Source organism: Balaenoptera physalus, assembly GCF_965194825.1.
Source record: "Balaenoptera physalus genome assembly, chromosome: Y".
Taxonomy (NCBI): domain Eukaryota; kingdom Metazoa; phylum Chordata; class Mammalia; order Artiodactyla; family Balaenopteridae; genus Balaenoptera; species Balaenoptera physalus.
The window spans coordinates 2,039,306-2,051,964 of NC_138904.1; the positions used below are offsets into that span (position 1 = coordinate 2,039,306).

Genomic DNA, 12,659 nt, shown 5'->3' on the forward strand with positions numbered 1-12,659 from the left:
CTCACTTCCGTTTGCTGGAGACCTTTGGACATACTGCATCTTCTGTGGAAGATACATCCCTGACCTGCTGGACCAACCCACTCTGTCTGTTAGGCATTCTCCTAGCATCCTGTTTATTTCCATCGTGGCACCTACCACCGTCTATAAATGTCTACTCATCTGATTTTTAAATTACCGTTGGCTTCCAGTACTCTGGCTGTGCTCGCTTCTTAACCCCCATAACTCAGCAGGCGTGCAACAAAAACACACGAATCAACGGATACAAGTAATGCACTCCAGAGCTATTTAAAGAGTTTGCTACCAGGAAGCCTGTCTTGGAGGAGAAAGTTAAACAGGAAACCCTGTCCCTCGGGAGTTGTTCTCTGGCTCCTTGCAATGATTCTGAGAAGCAAAGAATGCGCTCGGGTAGCTCAGACTGCACAGTTCATGACCACGTCTAAAGCTGTTCCTTATTCCGTTCACGGGAACATACTGTATTTAATACCTTCTATGATGTTAGCTTTGTTTCTCATCTAAACGTCGGAATTCTGACCTTAAGGACTCTTCTTGATGCTGTTCTTGTCTCAAATCTTATTAATCCTAATAACTGCTGGATTCCGTTTATGCCTCAGACTGAGAAGCACGTCAGGGTCCATCTTCTCAAGCTGCCAGCGGTCAGGTTCAAGATGCCAAGGAGGACGTGAGGTCGTTCATGAACACTAAGCATTCTTTCTCACCTTGGATGGAATAATTAATTTTTTTTTGTTTTTTTATTTTTTTAGATTTTTAAAATTGGGTATAATTGATTTACAATGTTGTATTAGTTTCAGGTGTACAGCAAAGTGATTCACGTGTATATATATATATATATATATATATATATATATATATATATATATTCTTTTTCAGATTCTTTGAAAAGGAAAATAACTTTGATCCACCATGGCCTTCTGGTTATATCCCAAAGTCACGGGTTCCTATTATTCTATTTTCCCAATGGCTTCAACGGCAGTATTTTAGAGACTCTGGTAAGACGTAGCAGATGAAGAAGGAGGTGGTGTGTATATGTATACTTGCATATGGCATTCCATCAACATTAGGGGAAATGTGTTTCTGTATTTGGTTTGGATCTAACACCACGATGTGAGAATGGATTCATTTCACCCAGCGAGGGGCACCATCTCAAACCCCAGGGAACACAAATAGGAAGGTAAGTCGTATACAACCTTTGAGCCAAGTCCTTGCCATATAGCATCTTATTGAATCCCGTCCATAACCCAACAAGGTCCAAAGATATTGAATAAAAATACTTGCTCAAGAATTGAAGTCAAGCAGACTGCAAACCTTTGCTTTATCTGGTAGACATTGATCCCGTAATCTGTAATCCCAAGGAGCTCACTGGTAAGCAGAGCAGAAGTAGGGAGAAGGTTGAACAATTCACCCAGAGAAGTACATAGTAAGTTGATAACCTAGTGCTTGGGATCTAAGTCAGCTGAGTTTGGGATTAACAAACACACACTACTATATAAAAAATAGATAAACAACAAGGACCTACTGTGTAGCACAGGGAACTATATTCAATGCCTTTTTTAAAAATTGAAGTATAGTTGATTTACAATGTTGTCTTTAATTACTGCTATACAGCAGAGTGATTCAGTTATACATATATATATATGCATTCTTTTTTTAATATTCTTTTCCATTACAGTTTATCATAGGATATTGAATACAGTTCTCTGTGCTATACAGTAGGACCTTACTGTCTATCCTTCAATGTCTTGTAATAACCTGTAATGGAAGAGAATCTGAAAAATCTGAAAGATGTAAAACAGAATCACTTTGCTGTACATCTGAATCTAACACAACATTGTAAATCAACTATACTTCAATTAAAATGGAAAAAGTTAAAAATAATTAAAACACAAACAAAGAAACCCCCAAAGAGTCAAACTTGAAAAAAAGTAATTGAAAAGCTCAACTCTTTCTTCAGCTATTATTTCTAAGGTCATTACAAATGGAGAAAAAAATTGAATTTGCATGAGGCTAATTAGCTCTTTTTTTTCAAGACTTTTTTTTTTTCCTCTAGGGCAGTTTTAGGTTCACAGCAAAATTGAGGGGGAACATACAGAGATTTCCTACAGCCCCTCTCCGACCCCTGCCAACAGGCTCCTCCACTGTCCATATCCGCCACCAGACAGAACATCTGTTATCACTGAACAACCTACACTGACACATCGTCACCACCCAAAGCCCACAGTTTACATTAGGGATCCCTTTTGGTGGTGTACATTCTATGGGTTTTGGCAAATGTATAATGACATGTCATCTACCATGAATTAGCTTTTTAACTTAAAAAATAATTTTAAAAAATAAATTTCCATGAAGCTAGTATATGAATTGATATGAAACCCTAGATTTAACTTTGTTCCCTAACTATACAAGCATGCCTATAATAAACAATATTATGCTGGGCTGCTTTCCTGATCATGCTTCTGGGGGCATGGGGGAACCGCCTTGTACAAAGATCTCAGGGTAAGGGCCTCAAGGGTAACCCTCAAAACCCAGTCACTTCCAAGTAGGCAAAAGCAGACATCTTCAAAATGGTTTAATTAATTAATTGATTAGTGGCTTAATACCTGGAGCAGAGGATTCCAAACCTTATCAAACCTTGGAATCATCAGGGGATCTTTAAAGATGCCGGTACCCAGGACACAATCCAGATATCCCAGTTAACTGATCAGGAATTCATACTGGGCATTAGGATTTTTTTTATTGAAGTATAGTTGATTTACAATACTACATTAGTCTTGAGAGTACAACATAGTGAATTGATGTTTTATAGATTATACCCCATTTAAAGTAATTATGAAGTATTGGCTCTATCCCCTGTGCTGTATAATATATCCTTGTAGCTTATTTATTTTATACATAGTAGTTTGTACCTCTTAATCCCCTCCCCCTATTTTGCCCTTCCCCCCCCTTCCCTCTCCCCACTGGGAACCAATACTTTGTTCTCTGTATCTGTGAGTCTGCTTCTTTTTTTGTTACATTTGTTCATTTGTTGTATTTTTTAGATTCCACATATAAGTGCAATCCTATAGTATTTGTCTTTCTCTGTCTGACTTATTTCACTTAGCATAAAACCCTCCAAGTCCATCCCTGTTGCTGCAAATGGAATTATTTCATTCTTTTTTATGGCTGAGTAATATTCCATTGTATATATGTACCACATCTTCTTTATCCATTCATCTGTTGATGGACACTTAGGTTGCTTCCATGTCTTGGCTACTGTAAACAGAGCTGCTGTGAACATTGGGGTGCATGTATCTTTTGAGATTAGTGTTTTTGTTTTTCTGAAACATACCCAGGAGTAGAATTGCTGGATCATATGTTAATTCTATTTTTACATTTTCAAGGGAGCTCCATACTGTTTCTCACAGTGGCCGCACCAATTTACAATGCAACCAACACTGTACGAGGGTTCTCTTTTCTCCATATCCTCGGGCGTTAGGATTTTTGAGAGCTCCTCAGGTGATGGGCGGCCAAGTTTGGGTCCCTCTAATCTGTAGAATAACAGACCAGACAGACCAATAGAAGCTCTGTTTGTAGGTTCATACGTATATACATATATGTGTACATATATCCACTCACCGATGACTTGCAATCAGCCGTGGTGAATGTTTGCACTACAGGAATTGGCAAGTACTTCACATATTGAGTTTTGCTGTCATTCCCAGGATTAAGATCTTCAGAAACTTAGGAGCGTGGGGTCACTTGGATCCCTCCAAGGAGATGGAGTGAAGGTGAAAAAGTCACCCTGGGGAGTAGCTGACAGCCCTAGGCCGGCTGGGTGGCCTGTGGTAGAGGTCAGAGGGCAAGGGCCAGTTTTAATTTGCGCTGGGCGGTCCTCCTCCCCTGAGGCTGACACCAAACACCCCAGTCACCCAAAGCTCATCGCAAAGCTTCTGCTAACAGAGATAAAAGTCAGTTTATAAGAAGGTGAAGATCAGAGGGTTGACACAATGCTGTACCCCTTTTATTGATTGTTACCCTAAAAACCCAAATGACCCAAGTTTGCTGCTACACCTACATTGGCCTCACCAAGCTTGTAATTAATTCTAGACCAAAGCAGAGCCAAGAAGTGACTGATGATATATAACAACCAAGAAGCGATTTACGATACATGTATGTGTATGTGTGTGTATATATATATGCTTACTGGATATCCATTTCCTGCCTTTGATATATCTGTGTGTATGCTTGATACGTTTTTCACATGAGAAGGAAATGCGAAGCTTGTACATGTATGAAAAGAAGCAGGCTGTTTAACTTTATTGCACCATTTTTCAACAAAAAGGTCTACAACAGTAACATGAAAGCTGCAAGCCTTCTCTTGCAAAAGTATCTATTCCAACCTTCTAAGATGGGAAAGAGCCAAGTGGTTTCATCTTTGTCAACGAGGGATTTTCTTTTTCACTGAGACATCCAACCATTAAAATCAATCATTTGGGAACACAGAACGTCCTTTTAAGGCAAGACAAGCTTTGTTTGTGTTTGATTTCCAGCGTTGTGATTGTGAATTTTTCTTGACAGTCCCTTTGGGCAAAGTACAATTTGGCATATGGTGCCAATAAATGAATTAAATGAATTAATGAGCTCGATCAATGTAAATACATAAATAAATTCATCCAGAAACAGGAAGGTTTCCCAATGTTATTGGTCTTCAGGTTTTAACAACTGTATGTACATTGGCACCAACCTGGAATTCTTTTTTCTAGGGAAAATTTTGTCCCAATCAGAGGTATCTTCCAGTGTCTTTCCATGCAAGACTGAGGTGACTTCTACTAGATATACAACAGAGATCTCTGTTTTTATGAAAAGACACAGTCCTGACTTGACTTGTTTGTTTGTTCTCCACAGCTAGACTCGGGGTTCTCGCGGGAGATGTCAATTTTGAAGTCTTTACCCTCCGTCTTTTTCAGCATCCCAGGTAAACTATGTTTACTCTGAAAAGATTGCCCGAGGGACATTTAGTCAATTTCTCCGTGTACAGATCCTAAAGTTTACCCTCGGGTCAATTCAAACCATTGAAATGTTTTGGAGTTTTAAGAGAAGGGAGGCCTCACGATTGGAGTTCAAAGTGCTGGCTTCTCACAGGAAAGCTTGCCCAATATTACTTCCGCTCCGAGACGGTGGTTTACATTAGGCCCATAAAAACTGGGAACTTTTGAAACACATTGTGTGTCTATGTCAGGATGTTATCAAAGATGTTTCTACAAAATCAACTCAAGGAAACACAGGAAAAGTCCTCCCCTACTATCAAGTGATTTCATTTTATAAGATGGACACGATGGATGTTTTATTCTTTATTTTAATTTCATTGGAGTAGAGTTGATTTACAATGTTGTGTTAGTTTCAGGTGTACAGCAAAGTGAATCAGTTATACGTATACATATATCCACTCTTTTTTAGATTCTTTTCTCATATAGGTTATCACAGAATACTGAGTAGAGCTCCCTGTGGAGTAAGTCCTTCCTGGTTCTCTCTCTTATGTATAGTAATGTGTTTGGATTTTTTAAAAAACTGATTAGGATTTCATTCTATCTTTTAAAGAAAGTGCAGAGGGAAATTTGACCCGTTCCCATAGCCACTGCACACGCCCGTACACCTGCCAAATTTTTGTGTAACCTTAGCAAGGCAGTATTGCCCAGTGGTTAGCTACCTGAGACTTGGACAGAACAAACCTAGGCTATAATGTAAGTTCATCTTTCCCCATAGTGAGCATGACCCTAATTCACTTTGCATGTGTGTGTGTGTGTGTATGTGTGTGTGTGTGTGTGTGTGTGTGTGTGTGTGTGAGAGAGAGGGAGGGAGATAGTATTTGTATATTTCCATTCCCTGAGCTGCTTTAAGTCAGGTTTATCACTAAACTTTCAAAGTCTGCCTTTAATTCTCTGTTCTACTAAAATGTCTTTAATGCATATTTCTGTCTTTATAAAAATTTGGTATATAAATATTCAAGTGTAAAATGTACATCATAGAGAAAAATGAAAGATACATCAGGGACTCAAATTAACCTTTCCTTTTCTGAGACTAAGCATAGAAGATTGCTTTTAAAACAAAGTTTTATTTTTCAGTAAATATCAAATTTCACATGGGCAGCCATTGGCTCTTGATGTTTTCTGATTATGGCATGGTGGATAAGTTTGACTATCCAACTTCAAAAGCAACGAATCGACACATAAAAGTAGCATTGTTACAGGGTATGAATCAGTTCTGTGAGTTTTAAAATAACCTCACTGAACAATTTACTGTCTGTGCAATTCTTATTACTTTTACTTTTTTTGGTGAAAAGTTATTCCAGGGAGAACTGGATTCTGGTGGTTAAAATGATCTTCAGGCTTTCAAGGCTCATAAATAGAATGTCCCAAAGTGTGAATGGAAGGTGGTAGAAAATCCATGTTCTACCTTTAAAATGGATTCTTAATTCACTTTTAAAATGTGCAGTGAGTAATTTGGCATTTCCTCTCAAAAAACGTTTTTGCTTTTTTACATTCCACGTAAATAATGTAGTAACAGAAAAATAACTCAAATGGCCAATTTTACTTATTTATTTTGAATTGGAGTAGAGTTGATTAACAATGTTGTGCTAGTTTCAGGTGTACAGCACAGTGATTCGGTTATGCATATGCATGTATCCACTCTTTTTCAGATTCTTTTCTGTTACAGTTTATTCCAAGATACTGAGTAGAGTGTCCTGTGCTCGACAGTAGGTCCTTCTGGGTTATCTATTTTATTGACTATATACAGTAGTGTGTATGTGTTAATCCCAAACTCCTAATTTATCTCCCCTCCCTGTGTTTTATCTCTCCCTCCCCTTCCCCACCTCCACTCCCCTGGTCAATTTTAACAATGCAATTTAACGATAGGTCCTCTTCACTTACATGCCTTCTTCCATGAGCTTTTTCCTGGTTTTCAGTTATCCTTCCCGTCCTGTTCATTCTCCTTTGGAAACTATAAAGCACGGAGTCAACATTCTAAAGAACACATGCTTTGCCTAAATCTGCATGCCAATCATATCAGGAAGCTGAAGCAGGCAACACACTTTATAGCGTTCATCCGTCCAGTTCCTTCATTAATTGCAAGGTCATAATCATCGTTGTCATTGTTCTGTTGGATCACCACAGCCATGTAGAGTTTTTATTATTTTGCTGCCATAACAAAATACCACAAACTGGCTGGTTTAAAGAACAGACATATATTCTCTCCCAGTCCTGAAGGCTGGAGTCTGAGATCCAGGTGTGGGCAGGGCTGGTCCCTCCCGAGGCCTCTCTCCTGGGCGTGTAGACGGCCCTCTCCTCCCTGTGTCCTCACGTGGTCGTCCCTCTGTGTGTGTCTGTGTCCTGATCTCCTCTTCTTATAAGGACACCGGTCCTATGGGATCAGAACCCACCCTAATGACCCCATTTTACCTTAATGACCTCTGTAGAGACCCATCTCCAAATCCAGCCCCATCCTGAAGTCCTGGGGGTTAGGGCTTCAACATATGGATTTTTCAGGGGACACAATTCAGCCCCTAATGAGCTTCTTCGCCACACACATTATGGTCCTTGACCCATTAATTCCTCTGACCTAGAACTCAGACACACCTACACACACACACACACACACACACACACACATTGGTGGAAATATCCATTGGCATACATAGAACCTCTCTAGTTAGTGGTTTTATTTTTAGGGTTGGAGATTCCACCTGGATTCACCGTTGAGGGTCGCTCAGCCTTCCAGAATACCTTGACTTGAGATGGTCAATGAACTCTTAACACTTGCGAAAACATTTTCTTCACAGGTGTGTGTGCAAATGCCTGTAAAGTGGTAAAGATCGGTTTCTCTTTTTGTCTTATATTTTACGATCTTGAAGTAAAAGTCACTTTAGTGCTCCATAAATTGTAAGAAAATTAAGAACAGTGGTAAAAGATAGGGCACTGATGAAAAACATATAATATTAGATACACCTGTTTTCCAGAAGAGAGTAATTCTGCTTCCTCCACATTTCGGTAATATTTCCAAAAGGATAATATCCCCTAAGAATGAAAACGCGTATGGACTTTCTCTCTTTCTTGGAGTCCTGTCTAGCAGATTAAGAAATCTGGAAAACGAATTCTCTGCCTGTTCAACTAATTATTGTTGTGAGGGATATATAAACAGAACTGTGCATATGTGCCTCTCCACCCACATTTCAGAAGACAATCCATTTTTTTGAACATAAATTTAACCCAAATGTTGCCACGAATTCAATATTTAAGTTTTAAAAGAAACTGTAGCTATGTTTTGAGTGCATACCATTGCCAACTATTTCCATTTTCAATATGATGATAAAGATACAGTGCTTTGGTGGCTTGCCAGTTTTGAACAGTTCCTCGGGATCCAGCTAAGTCTTTAATTTAGGATCAATTACTCTACCAGGGCACTCTTGCCAAGATTGTTCTGATTCCCCATTACAATTCCCAGATAGCTTGAGTAAGAACCATTAGCCGTGAGTGCTCGTGTCTGCAACACCCTTTATTTTGCATTTGAGCTGTGTCCTATCCATGAGCTAATATGAGGTCGTTTGCAAATTATTGCAATTTTCATTTTTAAAACCAATGCTTTCAAGAAAAATGAGATAACCTTACGTAACTCAATAGAAAACAAAACAAATGATCTGATTAAAGATGGGCAGAGGAACTGATGAGACAATTTTGCAAAAAGGACATACAGCTGGCCAACAGGTACATGAATAGATGCTCAACATCACTAATTATTAGAGAAATGAAAACAAAACCACAATGAGGTATCACCTCACACCAGTCAGAATGGCCATCATCAAAATGTCTATAAATAATAAATGCTGGAGAGGGTGTGGAGAAAAGGGAACCCTTCTACACTGTTGGTGGGAATGTAAATTGGTGCAGTCACTGTGGAAAACAGTATGGAGGTTCTTCAAAATACTAAAAATAGATCTACCATATGATCAAGCAATCCCACTCCTGGGCATATATCTGGACAAAACACTAATTCCAAAAAGTACATGCACCCCTATGTTCACAGCAGCACTATTTACAATAGCCAAGACTTGGAAGCAGCCTAAGTGTCTATCAACAGATGAATGGATAAAGAAGATGTGGTATGTGTAGATATATGGTATGTATGTATATATATGTGGTATGTGTATATATATATATATATATATGGTATGTATGTGTGTGTGTGTGTATATATATATATATGCAATGGAATATTATTCAGTCATAAGAAGAAAATCCTGCCATTTGGGACAATATGGATGAATCTTGAGGGCAACGTGGTTAGTGAAAGAAGTCAAATAGAGAAAGACAAGTACTCTATGCTTTCACTTACATGTGGAATCCAAATAAAAGTCAAACCCATAGAAACAGAGAGTAGAAAAGTGGTTGTCAGGGGCTAGGGAGGCTGGGGGAGGGGGGAAAGACTGACAAGTGTCCAGCTCCTAGTTCTATGCCTCAAGAAAAGACTTTCCCAGCCTTTCTGTGTTGAGATGAACCTTTTCTTCCTCTCAGAGGAACGATGAGGGTCTTTGTTCTCCGTGATGGAAAAGCAGGCATTCCCTGTTGAGCTGGATGTTCCATCAAACACAGAGCCTGAGCCAGGGACCTGAGTGAGGTCGTTTATTTGGGATGTTGTCCTAAGAAGCTGGTGTTAAGTGAGCCAGGAAGAAAGGGAAAGGAACAAAGGTGACTTCAGTCCCACTGGCAACGCTCTCAGCATCCTGTAGAATGAGTTATCAGTTGGGATTAACATATACACACTACTGTATACGAAATAGGTCTAAGTAACAAGGACCTACTGTAGAGCACAGGGAACTCTACTCAGTATTCTGTAATCTTGGGAAAAGAATCTGAAATATTATAATAAGGGAGAAGAAGAATAACCTATATGGGAAAAGAATCCAACAAAGAATAGATGTATGTATGACTGATTCACTTTGCTGTACACCTGAAACTAACACAACGTTGTAAATCAACTACACTCCAATAAAAATTTTTTAAAAAAGAATGAGTTATCAGGACTGAGGACTGTGTCCGCCCCAAGGATGGGACATATATGCCCCAAACCTATCCTTGTTTGTTGTGGATAATACAGGGGGCATTCACGATCATCCCCCCGCCACCCCAAAAAGTTTGAGTTTGCACAAGTCCTGAGACAGAACATCCAGGGCAGCAGGCGATGAAGATGGACATGACCCAGGAGAGGGTCCATGGACAGTACACCAACCCTTTGGGACTGTGGGTGTTACCTCGGGTTGCCAAGAGCAGGGAAGGAAAATATAGGCGTTTCAACATTAATACGCTCAGATACTTCTTCCACATGAGTTGCAGGCAATAGAGAAAAGGCGGGTGGGTTTGATGGAAGGGAGGTGAGGTCGATCTCAGCTGAGAGAATTTCTGTTCCTCTGTAAGACTGAAGTCAAGATCATTCGCTTAGGCTGGGGAAGGCATATTGAGGTTTTAAGAAAACGGAGAGACATGGAAAACAATGATTTTAAAAAGTGGGGAAAGAATTGTACTGGGAGGAAAAGGATACAACAGACAAATGGGCACACTGGTGTGATTTTTCTCCAGCCCACACCTGTTACTGACTGACCAGAGTTCTTGGCCTCCAGAGGCCAGAGGAGAAATTCAGGCAAGGCTTTATTGGGACCCCTGCTGCAGCATGGGGAAGTGAGACTAAGTAACAGGTTCCCTCGCTCGCTTCCCAAGGGGGGACGAGCTGATTCCTTATATGGGGTGACGGTAGGTGTGTGTCCGGGGGTCCGGCTGGAGGGGTGGCTTAGGGGGTCTGCCCACCCCTTTGTGGTCTTGTGTGCAGGGGGCATGCACAGGACCCTGCTTTTGCCCCTGGCTCTTCAGAAGTGGCAGTTGGTTTTTTTTTGGTCTTTTTGTATCTTTTTGTCTATAATTTGCCCCAACTGTGCACGCACGCAGTTATTTTTAGTCCCTTATAGTTTCTTTGTATCTTGTTGCTTGAGGAGAGGTGTGTCCAGCTGCAAGCCCTGCAGCAAAGGGTCCCAGGTCCCAGTCTGCCTCACACCCAGCTCATGGGGAACTGGCAGTCTGGATTTTAGCACGCTTGGTGGTGAATTCTGTTGTCCAAGAGCTTTGGGTATTTGCAAGGCAGCGATTATGGCTCTCAGCCATGAAATGGACCGTAAGGCGTGGAAATACAACCAGACTGGTCCATGTATCGGCACCCTAGAGATGTGGGAGGACCCTGGAGATGGTGACCCCAGAGTCGGGGTTAGAAAGTGGAGTTCTGGGAACCATGATTTCAGACATGGTGCTGGCGATGACCATCTTATGTGTGACCCGGAAAAGCAGCACTGGGAGAGGCCAAGGGAAAGATGACTTGCGGCTCATGAGATCAAAGACAACGTAGTGGTAAGCAGGCATGAGTTTTACAAACTTCGCAAACATTAGAATTCTAACGACCCAACTTGAATACCACTTGCATTTTAAGTTGGCTCAAAGAAGCCATAAAAATAACTGAGCGCATTTCTAAGGTTACCGGAGAGAGAATCTGTTTTCTTCATTCCTCTGGCATGTGGAGTAGGTGTACTTTATTATGATGATGACTGTTAAGGGTATCTTCGTGTGCCAGTAAGAGCATATATTTTTTCTTTGTGGAAATATATAAACTTAAAAGGAAGGCACTGACACTTTAGATTATGAAAATACTTCAGGAAGAGAAAACGTTAAATTATTTTCTGTGTGTGCTTTTTGGATGTGCCTTCGGAACTAAAAAGGAAAAAAAAAAGGTGACGCGAAGCCAAAAGCTGAAAAAAAATAGGAGGGAATGCTGAAAATTCAGTGTTTGGATTCTGTTCACAATAAACGAATGCACATGCATTTCGACAAATTTAATTCTCAGAGAAATACTTTATCTTTTAGAGTATCTTTTTTAATCCAGGAAGAGAAAACAGCAGGAGAATCGCAGCCTGGTTTAATTTTTCTTCCTCTGTAAATAGACCCCAAGGTTACGATAACAGCTAGGTCTCTGGCAGCCAAGTTGCTTCAGATGGTATAATCTTAATGAAGTGTTATTAAAAGTTTAATCGCGGTAAATGTTTCCTCCTGGTACATAGTAGCTAAATCTCATCGGGACCAGAAAGCCTGTTTGTGTAGGCAGAGATGTGTCCCTCACGGACAAAGCCTTGGGGCGCTCAGGGAGGTTTAATGGGGAATCCAGCCCATCTGAGGAACTCCACGTAGACCCCACCAGAATCTTCCTCTTCTGCCCACCCTCCGTCTACCCACCCATACACGGATGAATGCATACCTAGAACCAGCCCAGTAAAAACAGCATCCTGGGTCATTACCCAAATCTGACTCGTGTCTCCAGAGATTTACCACCCGTGGGACTGAGACGTGGACCCAGTGGGTCCAGTGGGAGCTTGAGGCTCTCATCCACATCCAAGGAGAGAACTTGTTCTCTCTTGTTCTACACAAGCAAAGCCATCAGATGGAATCCCTGCTGGACCACACACAACGGACCGATGGGCAGTGTAGTCGGCTACTCAAACTGCCATGACAAAGCTGCACCTCTCGCAAATGGGGATGGTAACAAAAGTACTTCCTGGAGTAGCGATAAATGGCAAGCGT

The 12,659-nt window shown here is 40.6% G+C and overlaps 1 protein-coding gene across 2 annotated transcripts in view; it reads right to left on the reverse strand.

The window, feature by feature from the left end:
- Positions 1-12,659, reverse strand: part of LOC309653424 (matrix-remodeling-associated protein 5-like) — a 122,000-nt gene that overhangs the window by 53,794 nt on the left and 55,547 nt on the right. The window contains exon 1 of one of the 2 annotated variants that reach the window (XM_082448041.1): positions 6,924-6,952. The exons of the other annotated variant lie outside the window; for it this stretch is intronic. Coding sequence (XP_082304167.1) covers positions 6,924-6,937 — 14 coding nt within the window. The 5' untranslated portion in view covers positions 6,938-6,952. Of the gene's footprint in view, positions 1-6,923; positions 6,953-12,659 lie in introns of those variants that run through there. 2 annotated transcript variants of the gene reach the window in all.